General features: G+C 46.3%; 5 protein-coding genes across 5 annotated transcripts; 2 read left to right on the top strand and 3 right to left on the bottom strand.

The window, feature by feature from the left end:
• Positions 1-322: 322 nt before the first annotated feature.
• Positions 323-1,833, top strand: F4817DRAFT_363454 (acyl-CoA binding protein; the record flags this gene model as incomplete). The annotated part of the gene is made up of 2 exons (XM_049306645.1): positions 323-744; positions 856-1,833. The coding sequence occupies 2 exons, from the start codon at positions 323-325 to the stop codon at positions 1,397-1,399; spliced, it is 966 nt and encodes a 321-aa protein (XP_049161258.1). The 3' UTR covers positions 1,400-1,833.
• On the bottom strand, positions 1,392-2,461 carry F4817DRAFT_363452 (Mss4-like protein; the record flags this gene model as incomplete). The annotated part of the gene is made up of 4 exons (XM_049306644.1): positions 1,392-1,978; positions 2,065-2,167; positions 2,225-2,260; positions 2,321-2,461. The coding sequence occupies 4 exons, from the start codon at positions 2,459-2,461 to the stop codon at positions 1,698-1,700; spliced, it is 561 nt and encodes a 186-aa protein (XP_049161257.1). The 3' UTR covers positions 1,392-1,697.
• Positions 2,462-3,302: 841 nt separating this feature from the next.
• Positions 3,303-5,429, bottom strand: F4817DRAFT_313666 (MFS general substrate transporter; the record flags this gene model as incomplete). The annotated part of the gene is made up of 9 exons (XM_049300275.1): positions 3,303-3,460; positions 3,527-3,595; positions 3,661-4,209; positions 4,262-4,325; positions 4,396-4,463; positions 4,523-4,649; positions 4,716-4,852; positions 4,906-5,012; positions 5,086-5,429. 9 exons carry the CDS (start codon positions 5,427-5,429, stop codon positions 3,303-3,305), a joined length of 1,623 nt encoding a protein of 540 aa, XP_049161256.1.
• A 1,226-nt stretch (positions 5,430-6,655) lies between these two features.
• F4817DRAFT_330624 (Pentafunctional AroM protein) lies at positions 6,656-12,404 on the top strand. Its single transcript, XM_049302413.1, has 3 exons — positions 6,656-6,963; positions 7,016-11,714; positions 11,784-12,404. Exons 2-3 carry the CDS (start codon positions 7,068-7,070, stop codon positions 11,874-11,876), a joined length of 4,740 nt encoding a protein of 1,579 aa, XP_049161255.1. The 5' UTR covers positions 6,656-6,963; positions 7,016-7,067; the 3' UTR covers positions 11,877-12,404.
• A 4,658-nt stretch (positions 12,405-17,062) lies between these two features.
• Positions 17,063-19,183, bottom strand: F4817DRAFT_357312 (uncharacterized protein; the record flags this gene model as incomplete). Its single annotated transcript, XM_049305905.1, has 3 exons — positions 17,063-18,276; positions 18,361-18,632; positions 18,762-19,183. The coding sequence occupies 3 exons, from the start codon at positions 19,181-19,183 to the stop codon at positions 17,063-17,065; spliced, it is 1,908 nt and encodes a 635-aa protein (XP_049161254.1).
• Between the last annotated feature and the right edge of the window lie 1,321 nt (positions 19,184-20,504).

Here is a 20,504-nt window from a genome sequence, read left to right as displayed (position 1 = left end):
TTTATCCATCTGCTTGCATTTTTCCACCTGTATAGATGACGTGTTCCTAACCTCGGGTTCCCATTGGTAGCCGAGGGACCAACGCAGGAACCAACGCATTGGGCGGTGATCCTTCATCTGCTTCAGCGCCGCGTCGACGTGCTCCCTGGGAGAGCAATAACCGGGCTCGCTACGCATACCTACGGTCTTCTGCTTGCCACGCCTCTAACGTACCACATTTATCGAGCGCGTACTAGTAAATGTAGGTATTAGGGGTATATAGATAGAACGAGAAAAGAACTAGAGACCCGAAGTTCTTGACGATACAGATGAACGGTTCAAAATGGCCGACTCAGTTGGTATGTCCCAGCCAACCAATCCAACGAAGCGCCCTGTTCCTCTCTTTGCATTGCTTTCAACTTCCCAATCCATCACCCCGTCGCTAATCGAGTCCCCACACGAAATAGACCGCGTGTTTGTCCACGCGCTGAACACGGTCAAGAAGATCCCGAAGACGGGGGCGCCGCGCCCCCCGCCGAGCGACCGGCTACGGCTATATGGCCTATACAAGCAGGCGATGGAAGGTGACGTAGACGGTGTGATGGAGCGGCCTGAGCACCGGCCAGGTGTCGATGTAGACGAGCTGCAACGCGAGCGGGACAAATGGGACGCGTGGAACGCACAGAATGGTCTCAGCCGGACAGAAGCTAAACGCCGATACATCGAGGCACTTATTGAGACTATGCATCACTATGCCAACACACCGTAAGTTTCTCTTGGACTACCCCCGCAATAACCATATAGTGGGCCATAGTCTCTTTGTAGTGGGGGATGGTGGCGGTCGGTGGAAGGTGAGCTAATATAAAATATTTGTAGAGACGGGAAAGGACTGGTTGCAGAACTCGAATTCGTCTGGGACCAGATTAAGAATAACAGCCCCTCATCATCTAATGCATCACCGAAGGAGGCTACATTTGCTGAGCCCCGACATTTCCGAGAACCATTAAGTGGGACTGAGGGACCTATGAAGGTGCTTAGCCCAATGAGCGAGGACGATGCTGCGGAACAGGAGTATCGCCAGAGACAGGGCGATGAGGATGATGGGGAATACGTGAAGAAAGGCGATAGGTGGTCGCGAAAAGTAGAGCGCGCCGTAGTAAGATTATCTGCCGAAGTCGCGGCTCTACGGGAACAAATCACGGCCGGGCGCGAATGGAGGTCTAAGAAGGAAAAGAGCTTCAAAGCATGGACTAGTTGGATATTATGGATCGTCTCGAAGCATCTTGCAGTAGATATGGTAGTTTTGGGCATCGTATTACTATGGATGCGGAGGCGCAAGGATAGGCGGCTCGAAGATCACGTCAGAGCGATACTAAAGTTAGGCCGCGAATACGCAAGGAAGATACTGCCGTCAAGGTGAATATCAGCGACGGTGTGTCATGCATTATGAATATTGGCTATCTTGCCTATTCGTATTGCTATCACATCATCTATTGCATTCCTCGCAGGTCGTATGCGACCAAACCGAACGATAAAGCCGATGCGAAGCCGATGCTACCTACATGAAGATAAAAGCAAGAGGTTACGAAGAGAAGATTTTACATTATTAACGTATACGCCACGCGACCAAGACACATCGTCGTTCAGGTCCGCGACTCGGGGTAACGAGATCTCCGATTAACTTAATATTCGTCCAGAGACGCCATTTCGATATCCTTCTATTCTGACTTCGGCTGCGGCCCGGGGGATGGAGCTGAGGGTGGAGCTATAAGCGGCAGCCAAGCGCACCTGTCTCCCGTGAAAGTCTCGGAATCGGGCTTATGGTCATCCAGCCACGTGGGGTCAGCGAGACAGCCGACGAAGAACAGCATTATATTGGAATTTGGGTTTCCTTGACCGACGAAAATGGGAGTACAACAAGTGGGGCAGCGGAAGACGTTCTTGACGTTGTTCTCTGTTTCTTCCTCTCCGACATAGTAAGAGAAAGCCTTCAATTCTGCTAAACAGACATGAGTATGGGTCCTGTTATCTTGACGTGGCATAAGGAGCAGACATGGAAGGCCACAGGGAATATGGGGAGCTTACCAGTGTTGCACCTCCAAGTAAGCATGCTGTTGTTCCGGACGAGCAAGAAGTCACCGTGGGTTCCGCCGGTAATTTTCTTGCACTCGCGACAATGGCAGATGCGCTAATTCCAAGTCAGTTCCAAAGTCGCTAACGCATGGAGTCAGAGATGACAACTTACCTGGAGGGGGACATGACCGTGAATTGTAGCGGAAATCTACGAGAGCATCTTGTCAACATATATTTCTTGTGGTGGAGTTCTTGTTGATATACGAACTTTACCACACAAGCACTCGATTTCCAGGGAAATCTCACGTTCAAACGGATCGATGCCAGGCCTGACGGGAGGAGGCCATTGGATGCCCATGATGTGAACCATACTACCGTGTACAACAGGTTGGAAACTCAACCCCGACATAGCGATCTAGGATCAGAGACCTTCCTCTGGGGTAGGATCCTCTTGATGCCGAGTTTGGACAGGTGACGGGAAGGAAGGAAAGGACTGTATTAGCCCTAAGGGGTAGAGACAGAAAGAAATATAACAAGCTTGTCCAGGTACCTACGCCTAAAAACACAGGTTGGGTGGAACTTTCTGTTGCTACGCAACAGTCATTTGAGGCGTACGAAAACCCCAACGAATTAGTAGGGGAAGGGGCTATTTATTTTGAAGTTTCGACTGGCCCACAGCTCATCATGTACTACCAGTCCGGCAATGGATTGCCAGTCAAGAAGCTAGGCAGCGGTTGTGAAGCTATCATTAATGAGTTGGTTCCTAGTAGAGACGCTACGAGGTGACGGATATCACACCTGTTTCCAGTTGGCCAACATGGAATTCAGACGGAAAACCTTTCCGTGACTATTATCATTCCAGTCTCATTGAGGCCAAACTTATGACTTCTGCGAGCAGCTCAGGTCCATAGTTAACTCTATCATTCATTACCATAGGTTAATCGTAATTTAATATGTTAAATAATCGTTATATCTTCAGTCGAGTAAACCTTGTTTTGAGGTATGTGTAGTCTTGTGAGAAGATGGTTGTCTGGACACTCATTTTTCGGTCCTGATGAAGCACCGTTGCTCGGGTAAGACACTGTCCTTAAGGAAAGATAAGTAGAGGTAGTAAAAGTAATAAATATGAGTAACATAGTACATCATTTATTAAGTGTATTTACTTCGAACTACTTTATATCGTTATTCGCATTAAAAAAAATTGCCATCTCTCATATCAATTCAGGTCATTACCTATACGTATCCATCTCTTAACGAGCGAATCTGCTCGTCTTTCGGATTTGCTTTCCATATCGGAAGAACAGGTAAGGGAAAGGCATCATCGCCACTGTAAGGAATGCTAACAAGCTAGATCCCCATTGGTAACCAAGTTTATTATACATCTGTATTCCGAAAAGGGGAAATGCGGCTATTGAAAGGTTAGGTTAGTGGATGATACATATCAAGGGGTATTCATTTCTAGGTCTCAACTTACCAGCAAAAGTACACCTAGTGAAGCTGTTGGCAGCAAGGGCCGAAGCAGCGTAGTGCGGGTATGCATCCACTGTTACGATTTCCCGTTAGTCGTGAAATCTAGAAACTTCAACCTCATGGGGTTTTCCAACTTACCGAGGAAGGTGAATATTCCAGTAAACACCAAGAGTGTACCGCAGCCGAATATAGCAGATCCAATGATAGGTCCCATCCAATGAACCCAAGGATATGCGGTCCAAGCAAATATGAAAAGCCCAATAGGAACCAGGACGGCACCTGCAATTGCTGATGGCAGTCGGAATTCAGGTTCGGGGATGCCGTCATTTTGCTCTAAAAGCCGCTGATTAACGCGCCGCCATATGGGGTCAGTTGCAGCAGCGACGATCATTCCTGTAAAGATTCCGAGGAAGCTCAGACCGGTTTGCCAAAGATTGAAACCGTAAGTATTACCAAAGACTAGGGGGAACGCTCCGAAGAACAGGTATAGGACTCCCAACAAGATGGCAGAGAATAGGCAGAGCAATAGACACATTGGCTCGAATATCAGCAACTCAAATGGCCGCAGGAGGGAATATCCAATAGTCACTGCCACGGACTTAGTCGATTTCTCCATCGGTGATTTCCATCGATCGTCGCCGGTTTCTTTCCTTAATTTTCTAGCTTTCTCGCGGAGCCTGATAGGATCTAGGTCGTTGTTAACAAATGTCTTCGAAGCAATATACATACAGCCACGTACGGTATGTCTCCGGTGCGAAAATAGTAATCATGACCAACTCAAGGAAAGCCCAGATGATCAGTGCCTATCAAGATTCAAAAGTTAGCAACGTGGGCTTCATCAAACAAGACTTGAGATTAGATTCAAAAATATACATAGTACGTCCACCTCCAAGTTGTGTTGTAGTTGATAAATCCACCGAGTAGAGGACCTAAGCTAGGACCTGTAATTCGTTAGCATTGGGCTATGTAAATAGGTACCTATAGGCCGATGATCACCAACCGATAAAGGGGCTTAAAGATACTATAACCATTGGCGCCTGGATCTGGTCTCGTCTGAATATATCGCTGACTGTGCCACCAGCGACGCTGAGGAATGAGCTTCCGGCAAACCCGTCGATAAACCGCGCCTAAGCAACGTCAGTCTACCGTTATAATAAAGCTGGGGGTGCTTCACGTTTCCTAGGTGAACATACCACTAGCATGGTCGCCATGTTACGTGCCACGGCACTTGGTATTAACCATATCAGAAACATGGCCCACGAGGCAATATAAATCGGCCGCCTTCCGACGAACTCACTCAGTGGGCTCATGAGAAGGGGACCAAGGGCAACTAGAGTTGAAGATTTAGCAGAGACAACTTAAGGGCTTTAGCGAGTAACATACTACCGAGAACGAAGAGTGATAGACCGAGGGTACCAACAATACTCGATACGTGGAACTCCGGGTTCATCTGACCATACGTGGACGCGTAAATAGAACTCGTACAGGTCCTACATGTTGTTAAAAGATATTTCGAGATTGAGTTAGGCCCACTCATGCGGTAGGCAGCCAAAGTACACTTACACGCAAAGACTTCCCATACCAACAGTTATTACAGCAAGCCATTTGCGGACTATGGCCATGCTTCGAGGACACAAGGGATCATCATCGCCGTCCCAAGATACCTCGAAGGGATCCTTTTCAATCTGACGCTGGGCAGGTGTGAGTGTGTCATCAGTCGTGTCGCCTTCTTCTAAGTCGGCGCATCCGTGTCCATTATTTGATCGCACACGGGCGACAGATGAGCGTATACGAGATAATTTAGACTCCGCGATAGACTGCTGCCTGCTGACCGGATCGGTGCCCGGTTGTGAATCGGTCTCGGGCTTCTCTGAGTCGATCGGAAGTTCGTCCATGCCGGAAGCCATACTATTTGTGTTACACCAACTACGGGACAAGCCGGCGCCGGTGAGGCGTTTTTCGGCTTCACGTTAATAGCGATTTCGGATCAGTAGAGCAATAGCAACAACCTTGCAATTGCTGATCTTTATTGGCGTTCGCTACGTATCAACTAACAAAAGACAATATCGCACACGATGATAAAGGAATAAAGACCAACAGAGAGCTGGATTCGCCATTCCTAAATAACCAAGATATCTCCGACGATTACTCCAACCTCATCATTTAGTCATTTAACAGACCCACTTGTAACCCATTAAAAGAATTTCCATATGAAAAAGGCGCGAAAGGGCGGGATCCAAATCCGTTGCGGACTTGCCAATCTAGGCGGAAAGATGACCCTTGGGGTCTACAAAGCAGGTTAGGCTCAGCTACACCCCCCGTCACGGTTTAACTGGTCTGCTCGTAAACTACCATACGCTTATGTAAATGATACTAGGTATGAATTTCGACTCTTTCATTTATATCTTGACCGACTTTAGATATTTGTCAGGGGAAATGAACACAGGAAAAATACACACAAACGCCTGAGGTACGTTGATGTTGGTAAGCGCTTCGCAAAGAGCAGTCCCCGTTATGTTCCGAGCGAGATAAGCAGCAATCCCGGGTTCGGATTGAAATTTTTGTATAGGGATTTCACGGCGCGTAGTCGGGGTTCGGTATTCAGATGTTCAAATCAATGGCCTCAGTAAGCAATGTTCGGACCTCTTATCACCGACTACCACGCGTTTCCTCCGATCGGGATCATAAACGCGGCTAGAGAAATATAAGTGAGACATACCGCCTATTGAACGTTGAGCTTCCGTAGAGTTTCTTCTTTTATTTCTTCTTCAAAAAACTTCCGGTGTATGGAATGTCTCCCAGTGTATCTAAGAATCAGGACTGAGAATCATCAGATATATACAGAAGATATAACCTGATGTAATAAGGCTACCTAAGGTAAGAATAAGGATAAAGTTCTAGAGTTATGTCGTCGCTTATCGTGAAGCAATGTTTATCGATCTTCTATTATGTTTAGTTAAGTATTACCGTCTATAACATTATTAATGATTAAACACACTTAATCATTTATCAAGCTCCTGAGCCCCTCTACCCTTGCCCCGCATATCGGAGTCGCGCCTCCATTGCCACGAGCATTTACAAGTTACATACCTGAAATTCTATTGGCCAATTTCAATTTTAACCACAAAGATTCTACGAGGAACAAACCAAATTTTTATGGTTCAGGGACCGCTTCGGACCCTAGCCTCAAAGCGTCGACTCATACCATAGCAAACTTCATTGTTCAAACTGAAGCACCTTTCTAGTCGATTTAGAGGTGCCAGTTATTCATTCCATGTTTCCATAGATTCAAAAGGAAACACGCCTCTTGTTAGGTGTATTCTCATCTCATGGTGTAAATGACCAATTCTATCTAGAATTCCTCCAATTCCTCAAATACCTCCAGATCAAGTGGGCTGGCTCCTTTCGGGACCCCTTGTCCTTATCCTTGCTACCCGTATGGTATAAAACGCTTCTTTTCAGCCTTACACCTAACGAGGCTTACCAGTCACAGACGACACTCTGATTCGGATTACACTGATCGTCATTAGTGTTACAGCAGCACAATGACTGATCAGGCCAGCACTGCGTCGGGTCCAACCCGAATCGCTATTCTTGGATCCGACTCTATCATTGTCGACCACGACATCTGGCGATCTTTCGTTTCTGAAGACCTCCTCGAGAACATCAAATCCTCTACCTATATTCTTATTACCGATACTAATCTCCATGGTCGCTATGTTCCTCCTTTCGTGAACATTTTCAATAAGGCCGTCGAGACCCGAGGCCTACAGTCTCGACTTCTTACCTATACAATCCCCCCGGGTGAAACTTCTAAAAGCCGTGAGACTAAGGCTGAAATAGAGGATTGGATGCTCTCCGAAAAATGCACGAGGGATACAGTCATCATTGCTCTCGGTGGTGGTGTTATTGGTGACATGATCGGTTACGTTGCCGCCACTTTCATGCGCGGCGTTCGCTTTGTCCAGGTTCCTACTACCCTGCTTTCTATGGTCGACTCGTCTATTGGCGGCAAGACTGCCATCGATACCCCTATGGGCAAAAACCTTATCGGATCGTTCTGGCAGCCCCAGCGCATTTACATTGATCTCGCTTTCCTCGAAACCCTCCCGGTTCGCGAGTTCATCAATGGCATGGCCGAGGTGATCAAGACAGCTGCTATATGGAATGAGTCTGAGTTTACGGCCCTGGAAGAAAATGCTGCTTTAATCTTAAGCACTATTCGGTCCAAGACTGCCGACCCTAGTGATAGGTTACTTCCAATTAGAGCCATACTTAAGCGCATCGTTCTCGCCTCTGCTCGCGTCAAGGCCGAAGTTGTCTCCAAGGATGAAAAGGAGGGCGGCCTACGAAACCTCCTTAACTTTGGTCACTCCATTGGTCATGCGTACGAGGCAATTCTCACACCTCAGGTCTTGCACGGCGAAGCTGTAGCTATCGGAATGGTTAAGGAGGCTGAACTAGCCCGCTACCTTGGCGTTTTACGACCTGGAGCAGTAGCTCGGCTGGTCAAGTGTATTGCAAGCTACGACTTACCGACCTCCCTCCATGACAAGCGCATTGTGAAGTTAACGGCCGGTAAGAAATGTCCCGTTGATGTGCTACTTGAGAAGATGGCCGTAGATAAGAAGAACGAAGGGAAGAAGAAGAAAATTGTGCTTCTATCTGCCGTAGGTCAAACACATGAACCTCGAGCTAGCGTAGTCGACGACAGCGCTATCAGAGTTGTCCTCTCCCCTGCTATTCGAGTTAAGCCGGGAGTACCTCAAGGACTCAATGTGCAGGTAACCCCTCCTGGATCTAAGAGTATCTCTAACCGGGCTCTGGTACTTGCTGCACTTGGCCAGGGAACTTGCCGAGTCAAGAATCTCCTCCACTCGGATGATACCGAGTACATGTTGTCGGCAATCGCCAAACTCAATGGGGCCTCCTACTCATGGGAGGACGCTGGCGAAGTCCTCGTGGTTACAGGACAAGGTGGACAGCTCCAAGCGAGTGACGAACCTCTCTACCTCGGGAATGCGGGCACGGCTTCTCGTTTCTTAACAACAGTAGTCGCTTTGTGCTCACCTTCAACCGCGACTTCGACTGTCCTAACCGGAAATGCCAGGATGAAGGTCAGACCTATAGGCCCCCTCGTTGATGCCCTACGATCAAACGGTATCAATATCAAATACCTTGGACAGGAACACAGTCTCCCGGTACAAGTTGATGCTGCTGGTGGACTAGATGGAGGTGTCATCGAACTAGCTGCTACGATTTCATCCCAATACGTTTCGTCTCTCCTAATGTGCGCTCCGTATGCCAAGAAACCTGTGACTCTTCGCTTGGTGGGCGGCAAGCCAATCTCACAACTTTATATCGATATGACTATCGCCATGATGAAGTCGTTTGGCGTTACCGTTACAAAATCAGCCGACGAACCACACACGTACCACATTCCTCAAGGAGTATACAAGAACCCAGATGAATATGTTGTAGAAAGCGACGCGAGCTCAGCAACGTACCCTCTCGCGGTTGCGGCTATAACCGGGACTACCTGTACTATCCCAAACATCGGAGCAAGTTCACTGCAGGGTGACGCCCGTTTCGCAACAGATGTGCTACGTCCCATGGGATGCACTGTAGAACAGACTGCTACGTCAACGACAGTGACTGGGCCGAGCCCAGGCAGCTTGAAGGGTATTGAAGTCGATATGGAGCCTATGACTGATGCTTTCTTGACAGCATCCGTTCTTGCAGCGGTAGCATCTGGCGAGACGCGGATCACTGGAATTGCCAACCAACGCGTCAAAGAGTGCAATCGTATCGCAGCAATGAGGGAGCAGCTCGCGAAATTCGGTGTACATTGTAGTGAGCTTGAGGACGGTATTGTCATTGCCGGTAAGAAGCTGACGGAACTTTCAAAGCCGAGCGAGGGTATTTACTGTTATGACGACCACCGCGTAGCAATGAGCTTTAGCGTCATTTCCATGGTAGCACCGGGACCTGTCCTAATCCTGGAACGCGAATGCACCGGAAAGACGTGGCCCGGCTGGTGGGATGTGTTAGCCCAGTCATTCGGGGTTGGCCTAGAGGGCGATGACGTTGTGCCTACATCTCACAAGAAGGCAAAGCAAGCTGAGACTGGGTCTTCTATCTTCATTATTGGTATGCGAGGCGCCGGAAAGACTACGACAGGGCGTTGGGTCGCCAGCATACTCGGACGCCCTTTTATTGATCTTGATCATGAATTGGAACGGCGAGCTGGCATGACAATCCCTCAGATTATACAGGAAAGTGGTCGGGGCTGGGAAGGGTTCAGGAGTGACGAGCTCGAGCTTCTAAAGGATGTCATCAAGAACCAAGGCCGGGGCCACGTCTTTTCTTGTGGTGGTGGCATCGTTGAGACTCCCGAGGCTCGGGAGTTACTCACTTCTTACCATCGCAACGGCGGCGTAGTTCTCCTTGTTAATCGCGACGTCGAGCAAATGGTAGAATATTTGACGCGAGATAAGACACGTCCTGCTTACACCGAAGAGATACGAGGCGTATACGAGCGACGCAAGCCCTTCTTCCAAGAATGTAGTAACTACGAATACCACAGTCCTTACCTTGATTCGCCCGGAGGTCTCCAAGACATCCCTGCCGACTTTTCCCGATTCGTATTAGCAATTACTGGGAGAGGTAATCATCTTGAGGACGCCAAGAAGAAGCGACAGTCCTTTTTTGTGTCCCTAACTGTGCCCAGCGTATCATCAGCGCTGGACGTGATCCCGCGAGTTGTAGTTGGTGCGGACGCCGTAGAATTACGAGTTGACCTACTTGACGACATCTCCCCGGAATCAGTAGGAAAACAGATCTCGCTTCTACGCTCTACCGCGAAAATACCGATCATATTCACAGTCCGATCTAACTCCCAAGGTGGTCGTTTTAGCTATACATCCGAAAAGGAGTTGCTTCCCCTATACCAAACGGCAGCACGTACAGGAGTAGAATATGTCGACCTCGAGATGACGCTTTCGGATGAAACTCTAGATACAATTATCCAGTCTCTAGGTAAATCCACGCGGATTATCGCGTCACACCATGACCCAGAGGGTAAGCTGTCCTGGAGGAATGGCGGTTGGCAAACGTGGTACAACCGAGCTTTGCAATACGGTGACATCATCAAGCTGGTAGGTGTTGCGAAGAAATTGGAAGACAATTTCTCGTTAGCTACCTTTAAGGATAGGATGTTTGCTGCGCACGGGAAGCCGATCATAGCTCTCAACATGGGCACCGCTGGGAAGCTCTCCCGGATATTGAATGGCTTCTTAACGCCTGTCTCACATCCTGACCTACCATTCAAAGCAGCCCCTGGCCAATTATCAGCCGCTGAGATCCGCAGCGGTCTAGCTCTAATCGGGGAGATTGAGCCTAAGCAGTTCTATCTTATTGGAAACCCTATATCTGCGTCGCGGTCACCGGCTTTGCACAACAGCCTATTCCGCCAATCTGGGTTGCCTCATAAATACTCTCTATTCGAAACATCCTCTGCCACAGACGTGATAAAACTAATCACATCACCTGATTTTGGGGGGGCGTCAGTCACGATTCCATTAAAGCTTGACATCATGGCGCTACTTGATGAGATCTCGGAGTCGGCCACTGCAATTGGTGCTGTAAACACAGTGATACCTATACCTTCGCAGGATGGATCGAAACAACGCTTACTTGGTGATAACACAGACTGGCGTGGCATGGTCTATTCACTACGGTCGGCTGGGCTGGTGACAGCAACGGAATCAACAGCAGGCGGTGCAATGGTAGTAGGCTCTGGTGGTACGAGCCGAGCAGCTATATACGCCCTGCACTCCCTTGGATACAGCCCTATCTACGTCGTCGCACGAAACCCTAATGCCGCAGACTATCTTCGTTCGTCTTCGTCATTCCGTGACAACATCAAGATCGAGCAGGTAGCCGAAGCCAGCCAGGTACACAAGCTACCAAACGTCATCATCAGCACAGTGCCCGCAGACAAGCCGATCGATAATTCGATGTGGGAATTATTAACAACGCTATTGCAACAGACTAAGAATATCGAAGGCCCACGAGTTTTATTAGAGATGGCTTACAAACCTCGCCGTACGCCATTGATGGAGTTGGCCGAGAACTCGGGATGGACTACTATTCCTGGTCTAGAGGTGCTCGCCTCCCAAGGCTATTACCAGGTACGTGAGAATCAACAACAGCATTGGCTATGATTCTGTACCTATGTTGCTAACGAAGTTTGCCTACAGTTCCAACTCTGGACGGGTATTGTACCCCTATTCTCCGATGTACGCACGGCTGTACTAGGCGATGGTGAGAATCAGCCCGCCGCTTCCAGCTGAACGATATTACTGCCATGCATATAAGTTTCCAAAAGTAGACTACGTGATCAGCTTGCTTCATATAGCCCCATAAATAAATAAAATCTAGAGCCTCATGATAATATCTGATATCTTTATTAATTCACATGATAGAAACTGTCTCTACATTGGGGCTTCGCGGAATTCGTCATCCGTATAATAGGGGCAAAATGCTGCCTGGAGCAGCAAGGAGAATAGGAGCGCAGTATCCGAGTAGAAAGTCATGGGCTGCCTCAAATTAACTATAGAATTTTCGGTTTCGTTTTTTCAAATCGTATAGTGGTCGACTGACTAGGCGGAGGCGAGATCTACCCGAGAGGATGGTGTAGATCTATGACCGACCCTTGTATAACATGGATTTGCGTGGTCTTGCGGCGAAGCACATAGTGTATTTGCAGCACGTGGCGAGAGGCGGAATAGCCGCGTATGCCTCTCACATGTAAGTATAAACTTGAAAGCAGAAGATACACTATAGGCAGCAGCATTTGAATTGTTGAGGCGACGTCCTTGTTGATGCTACGTGTTGATTCGTGTGATATAGAAAACACCGCCACAGATGTCCCCGTTCCTGAACAAGCCACATGACCCCTGTAATTTTCACATGTGGCTAAATTGGCAGATGTACCTAGAAGTACCTACACTACCTAGCTTCCACATCTAAGCGAGGCGGATCTTCCATTCCGGTCCGGTCGGGTGGCTTCGGCTAATGCCGAGTAGATTCTGGAATAAACGAGCCAACGAGAGTAGAGGATAGGTAGCTGACAAAAGTACAGTTACACTACGACAGCTGACTCAACACGAGCAAGACTTTTAGTAGGTATGCACTTTACATACAACTCACCAGGATCTTCAACAATATTTGTGGAGATAATTACTTGAAACAGTTAATAAGTATTAGCACAGCTTATTTACTATGGTAAATACAAGACGGTTCGAAGTTTCTGGCTTAATCTTTGCCTAAATAGGTAATTGTTGATGATAAAGCTTGTCTAGAAACCACGAGATTCATCTGAAGTTGTATCTTGCCATAGTAATTCGAGTGTGCTGATACTTCGCTTCTTTGGGTAAAATCTCCACTTATATTGTTGAAGATCCTGGTGAGTTGTACTTGTCATGGCTATTATAGTATACCGGCTATACCGAAGGGAACCGCAGGCCGAAACCGCGCCCCGATGAACGCTTCCGTTTGCCTATTCGGCCTAGGTATGTATTCTGCAGCATGTTATTATTATTAGTATTTTGCATTTACGAGCCGCAGCAGTATACATACATACATACGAGGAGGGGGAGGGGGAGGGGAGGGGGAGTAAAAACGCAGAGCGACGACATTTCTAAGTTTGGACCCCTGTTGGTCATGCCCGGTGACGTCGTGGGTGCCTCGGGCTTATGCAGCGAACATGCATGTCGTGCAGTAGCCTTGATGGGATTATGTAGGTAAGGTTAGGTACATAGGTAAGTATACATACGAACGCGACGCAGCGCAGCATTGAACTTACCTATGTCATGTCATGTATGTAGCTCCTAACATAGGTAGAGTGTACCTAACCCTACTACTTGTATGTATGATACAGGTCGTATCTCAGATACAGCACGCACGCAGTAAATAGATAAAAAAAAATATTATGTATTAAAAACTTGCTTACACGCGCATGAAGCAATATGTATGTCACTAATCATTTCTAAGCAATTGTTTTTTTATTCGGTTTTTTATTTTTATTTTTATTTGTTTTTTTTTTACCCGTTAAAGGTAGGTATAATGGACGGTTAAAACATTTATATTAAAATCGAAAAAATCGGTGGCATTATGTTTAATGCGGTAATAATAACGTTAAAGGTATAATATAAACTCGATTATTTACTTTATGTATATAATTTATAAAATAATACATATTTTTTTTTAACTTATATTATAATAACTTTATAAATATTTATTTATATTTTTTTTTAAAAAACATTATTATTTTAATTAAAAAATAACAAAAATTACGATTTAAATTACATGTAATTTAAATTAAAATTAATAAAAATATTAAAAAGTTATATAATTATATATATATAATTATACAAGTTTTATTATCCGGGTTATATTATACATAACATATAATATAACACATTTAAATAACTTTTTAAAAATAATAATTTAAACGTTATTATTAATATCATTTTATAACTTTAATTAATGCGAAAATAATAGATTAAACTACATGTTTATACGATGTATATTAAGTATTATATTATTATTAAAATATTTGTAATTTGTTTAAAATGACTTTATTAAAGTGTTTTTAAAAGGTATCACGTGCTTGTTTTTTTAAACAAACGTTATTTGATTTTATTATAACATAACAGTTAAAAAACCGATTTAAATGTAACTTAAATCATTGTTTTTACATCAATTAAAGCTATAAAATAATACCAATTATAACGTTTAAATTATTATTTTTAAAAAGTTATTTAAATGTGTTATATGTTATATATTATGTAAAGTAATTAAAGATTAATTTAACAATTAAATCTTTTAATTTAATTGGCCGAATTATGCTTATCTAATATATTTTACTTTGTATATACCCCGCATAATATACTGTGCACCTGCTATATTACCCTTTTTGGAAAGCCCCGACCCATTTTCCTGATTTTGGCACAAATGTCCTAACCGTCCACCATAGTAAGGTAAGATGATACCTAACGGCGGGCTTACCTGTACATTAGGTACACCATCTGGATAATTATCATTTGCGCCATGCACGTACATACGGCATACAACATACAACATACAGCATACATGGTATCCATGCCTTAAGCTTAGCTTAGCTCTACTCTCTTTTGTTTTGCTCTGCTCTGCCTGCTTGCTTGCTTACTTCCCAGCAACTCCAGTCCGACGCAATCGCATCGCCAATAAACCAACCAACCTCGGCAGCATCCATTCGACGCGCCTTGATATATATACTACGTGGAGACGTCCGCTACCAGTCCCCTAATCTCGCTGCATCTGCGGCAATTATTGTTGACGGCCGGACGACGAGGTGAATACCTCATATATATATATACCTACCTTATATACTATACACGTACATGACATATATATGCGTACCTATATGATGCGCACCTATGTAGGTAACATGGCAGCAGGTTAGGTACCTACCTACCTAAGGTATGGGTATGTAGTGTAAACAGATCAATAAATGACAGATTAAGTACATACATAGCCCTCGGGTACGGCGCATATGTAAGTCTAAGTACCTAAACTCACTTACATCATAAACCCAACAACAACAACAACATCAGACATATCACCACAAGCACGCAAGGATCATAGAAAAAGAAAAACAAAAAAGTAAAGGAAAAAGAAAAGTCAGAACCATAAAGCAACAACAGCAAACCTATCATCTTAGCTAGTTAGCATAGTAACAAAGCAAACAAATAAAGCCACCGGGCGGAAAATCCGTCCCAGACCGAGGTTCCAATGCCAAGGAACACAAACTACCTTAACCTCCATCCGTTAGGTCCGCGCGCCCTAAAATATGAGCTTAATCTGCAAAAAAAGCATCCAGCATCAAACACGTATCTTGTGCATACACGCGAGAGCACATTCGCACCATATCAATTCATTCACCCTTCAAATTGAAAATAAGAATAAAAAGAAAAACCATATGTTCACAATTATATGTATATATTCTTAATAAATACAAGAGATAAATATGCTACACAAGACTAAAGCTGGTAGTAGGTATTAATATGTAGAGTACCTTCGCAGGGTCATTAATTCTATAATATCGAGCTGATATTTTTGACAGAGCTCCCGTCGCTTCTCGACTTTTTAACCATGCCATCATCCCCCTATCATATTCATAATACAATCTTTTTCTGTCTGCCGACATGTCGTCCTGCCCCCTTTTTATGATCCTGCGTATGTGCTGCCGTGAAAAACAATGAAGTGAACAAAAAAGTAAAAAACACACCCGCTGATCATACAGTCGTAATTTAAAATATTCGTCTCATCATGCCTCCTCTTCCCAATAATTTGCAACGAAGCTTATGTAAATACACTCTCTCGTTTCCGTTTCCCGGCTAGAATCGTACAGCACCCAGCAAGTGCAACAGGTGTAAGATAATAGATACTGCCCAATTGGCGGCAGAGACGAAAATTATACAGACGAAAGGACCATTAAAAAACAAGTGTAGGTAGGGCTGAGCTGAAAGCAAAAAAAAAAAATCATTGCTGATCCGATTCCGGCAATTTTCTTTCCTTCCCAAGTCTATAAGGTACCCGGACCCGTAGCCCCGTAAACCCCGTGAGAAATACATGGAATGACGATATAAGAAAATATAAGGAGAAATAGATAAGGAACCCGAATTTCGTCCTTTATCATTTCAGTTCCGCTCCCGAGTAATAGTGACGCCTAGTTTACCTGCCGACTACCCAAGTCGAATGTATAGTGATGACAGATGCGAAACATCATGATGCATGTCCCACAGGAACCGAACGATCTGACGACAGTAATGATGGTTGCATCAGGAAGCGGAAGCGGAAGTGGAATCGAGGGTAAACTGTTCCGGTAGAATGTACCAGAAAACTATGTCAATGATGCAAAACCACGATAAGCGAAATGGGATATGATGTAGGTGGTGATGCTGTAGCACCCGGCGATCCACGCCCAAAAGCCCAGAAGTTCCCAAAAGTTACGTCATAGGAAGACGTCATACAGCCAGCGGCCAGTCGCTAGCCAGTCGCTAGCCAGTCATGCGCGCTGCGGGGACGGCGGTCGGGCCCCAACCCAAGGGTCCTAATTGATCAGCACGGTTTGTGGCCCAAGTTAGAAACCGGACCACCGCTAGGCGCGATCCATGCCGCAAATAGCCAGGTGCATTCATTAGCTCGCAGGTCCCTGCAGATTGACGTTGGACCCTTGATATCGAACCTATCTTCCAACGTCAACGGAACCCCACTCGCTTACACCTCGGCTTTGCATTGGGTCCGCCCTGCTTCTAGACCATTCGAGCACCATTCGAGCACCATTCGAACGGCATTCAAATACACCCCTCCAACCAAGGAACCTTCTAGCCCGCAAATCGCACTTCGCACTTCGCACTGCCCTTGACTACCTTGGCAGTGCATATGGCATACGTTGCAAAGAGTGTGAGTTCGGGCTTCGTTATGCGCCAGCTCATATGCTAACACCACCTCGCCTCCGATGCTTGCCCGGAAATTCCACGTCCGGGTGGCAGACGCGGTAATGCCTTGTAAGCGCATCTGCTCGACTAAACGTCTTCTCTTCCGTACAGAGGTCGCAGCGGACTTTTTGCTTGCGTGCATTGTGAATCGTATCTTCGTGTCGCGTAAGATCGTAGGGCCTAGAGAAGATCGTATTGCATGGCTTTCCCGTGCTCGGGTTTATCCTCTCACACTTGTGCGGCCCAGCCTGACTGTTGAGCATGCTGCCAGACATTCCACTCGTTGTTGTCGGGGATGACCTGACGTGGCTTAAGGCATTGGTTTGTCGATGCCCCTCGCGCTTGTGCTTTTGTAGTAATGCTGGCGTCTCAAACCGTAGCGTACACCCATGATATGTGCAAGTGTAAGTACCTCCGTCCGCGTTAGCCCCAGCTGGTTTCTGGCTTGGGATATCGCCACCCTCTGAGTTGCTAGCTTCGGTCGAGCTCACCCTTGAATATGTTGAGGTTCCAGGGGTCGAGCGCTGTTGCTGTTGCCGGTGCGCGATGAAAGGATACTGTTGTGGCATATGTATATTGCTCGGCATAGAAAAGTTAAATGCGGCCTGTATTGGTGTCGATGCCATTGACTGGAAAGATGGGCTTGAGTGTTGCGAGTTGGTCCTAGGCGCTGCATTTGTGGTCCCGTTGTTCGTAGGCTCCATGTTGTAACTGCTGGTCTCATGCGGCTGAAATAGCGGCATGTTGGAACCATCATCCGACTCGTTGAAGTCAAGCATCGCATCCTTCGGCGAGATTGTGTTTGGTGTTCCTTGCTGCGCAGAGTTGCGCGCCATCTGCTGCTGTAGTTCCTTGTCGTCTCGTTCAGCCTTCAACCGCTGGTTCATCTGTCGAGCCGATCCGATGTGCATCTGCTCCACACCCACCTGAGGGAAATCGCTGATAGCGGAGGCGTACGGCGAGCCTTGCCGGAACGGAGACTGGTCATCTCGCGATGTACTCGAGACAGGCGATTGTACTACGCTCAGATGTTGACTGTTGGCGGCCTGGAGTCTCTGAGCGAACAAGTCGTTGCTTGGTGACATCGCCATCTGTGTCTGAGGCGGTGGAGAAGCTGACGTTATAGTAAAGTTGGGGTTATAGAGCTCGTCGTTGTAGATATCGGTCATGGTGCGGTCTAGCTTGGGAACTTGTGGGTTTTGAAAAACTGCGTCATCAAAAAGGTGTAAGTAGTTGTCAAAGTCAAGATCGAAATCGCACAAAAACGGCGACATAAGAATGGAGTCCTCACCATTCCTTGATCTTCGGCAATCGTCTTCGGTCTCGTGGAAAGACGGTGTCGCGGGTGAGTCACCCGCAACTGAACTCGCCACCGAGACTGGGTGAGATCTGGCAGAAGAACCACTACCACCAATTGACAACTCGGGAGCCGGGGCTAAGCCTCGGTCACTCCTTGACTTGTGTTGCTGCTGATTCGCTAGGTTTGGCAAGCCATCGACCGAGGATACATCGCGCGACATATGCTGACCGCTGATGATATTACGATTATTGTGGTAGTTATTACTGTTACCATTAGTAATATTGCTATCGCGATTGTTGAACAGGGCGTTCGCGTAGAAACTATCAGGCATCGACATAGGCTTTCCCATGCTGTATGCGTAGTTGTTTTCGCCACCTCCTATGTCGTGATACCCGTCATTCCCTGAATCGGTAACAGCGATGTGCGGATTAGATGTACTGGCATTGTAGGGCGATGCTGGACCGTTAGATCCTAGCGACGAGAGAGAGGATTCGCGCTGATGACTAAAGCGATGTGTTGCTCTAGGAGTTTGTTGACTACTATGAAGCATCCACGAGTCTGACGGCATCAAGTCGGGAACCTGGGTCAGACTTTGGCTGTTGCTTCCCCCCTCAAAGCTCTGTTGCGACGACGGTGTCGCAGGCGTCCTGTGTCGCTGAGAAGCGGCGATAGCGGCGGCGGCAGTATCTAATGTTGAGAGTGTTGTTGACCGGTTGAAGCCGTTATTCGTACTCGAGGTACCGTCGAGAGTTTGCTGGGGGAAGAACTGGAAAGGTTGGTGGTTTCTTGATGAATAGCTATTGTGATCAAGCATCTGCATCATATTGTGTGACGATGCGATGGATGGGTCGGTCGAACGAACAGTCGTCGAGTAATGTTTGAGTTTTAAGTTTGATTATAATCGGTAGTCAAAGAAATTAAGAGGAAAATCCAAGTAATGTAAGTATTGTAGTTGGATGTAAAAAGGTATGTAATGCTGTAATAATATGTATTAGTTCGGGTAGAATGATGGAGTGTGGGGTGGAAAGTAGAGATGTGGCGAAGATGAATGACTTAAATACAGAGGGGTCCAATTGACTGACACCCGGATTATTGGAGACCAGGGTAGGAGGGGACCGACTGGGGTATAGGAAAGGTACCAAAATACCTGAGGTACAAGGAGCCTTAGCTTTCCTTAGCTTCCTTAGCTTCCTTGGCTTTTCCGAATTCCTTTCTTTCCTTCTTCTACCTCCGAGGAAAACTATGACAAAGTAAACCTTGACAGAGGGTCCTCCAGTTAACCTTATTGGGGACAGGAACGACTCGGACCGGCCAAGTCACTTAATCGAGAAAGAGACTATCCTTTGGTAAGTCGGTAGTCCTATCTGTCTGTGTCTCTGTTCTCTTTCTTCCCTCCCGAATCTGATGAGTAATAGTCAGGTGGCAGAGGAGAGAAACGATGATGGCTTGATAATGAAGCGCTAGGTCATGTGGTCCAACCAAATTATTGGCTTAGGATTGCACCTCTTTGTTCTCGATCTGCTTGTCCGGATCGGCCTTTGGGCTACTGTCCGTAGCTAGTCTATATACGGTAATTCAGCCAAGGTCGATTATATCTCGGATTTTGGTCGGTCTGTGTGCTATTCTCTGTCTTGTTTGTGTTGGGGTGGATGGATGGATGGGAGGTTGCAAAATAAGACGGTATTTGATGATGATATATATTGTTCAGCCAGAGGTATATATGATTAGTACCGTTGACACGCTTATACATATAAGAGTAGTTATACATCTTGAAGGGTATTATTCATCCCCAGCTTGGATGAATACACGCGCGGATGCTGATTCGACGCCTCTATGGTCAGGGTGTACATACCTATACATGTACTGTAGGTAGTTGGCGTAAGTTAAGAATGAAAGTAAAGCGCTGTGGAAAAAAGGATACATTCAGTGGTACATGATATGTAATGGGTGCGGGTCTACAAGGGTCCCTGGCTTTGGCGGCTTTGAGAATGACGTAGATTCGTATGCAGTTTGCATGTCTCTCTGAACAGGGGTGTATGGCCTTGCAATGATTCAAGATACATACATATGTGGGTCGATCTTGCAATTGGGGTGGTCGTACAAACGTCGATGAGACCTTTTTCCCTTTTTTATTC

This window comes from Daldinia loculata (assembly GCF_022478755.1).
Source record: "Daldinia loculata strain CBS 113971 unplaced genomic scaffold F4817scaffold_11, whole genome shotgun sequence".
Taxonomy (NCBI): Eukaryota; Fungi; Ascomycota; class Sordariomycetes; order Xylariales; family Hypoxylaceae; genus Daldinia; species Daldinia loculata.
This window is presented reverse-complemented; position numbering and strand designations above follow the sequence as displayed.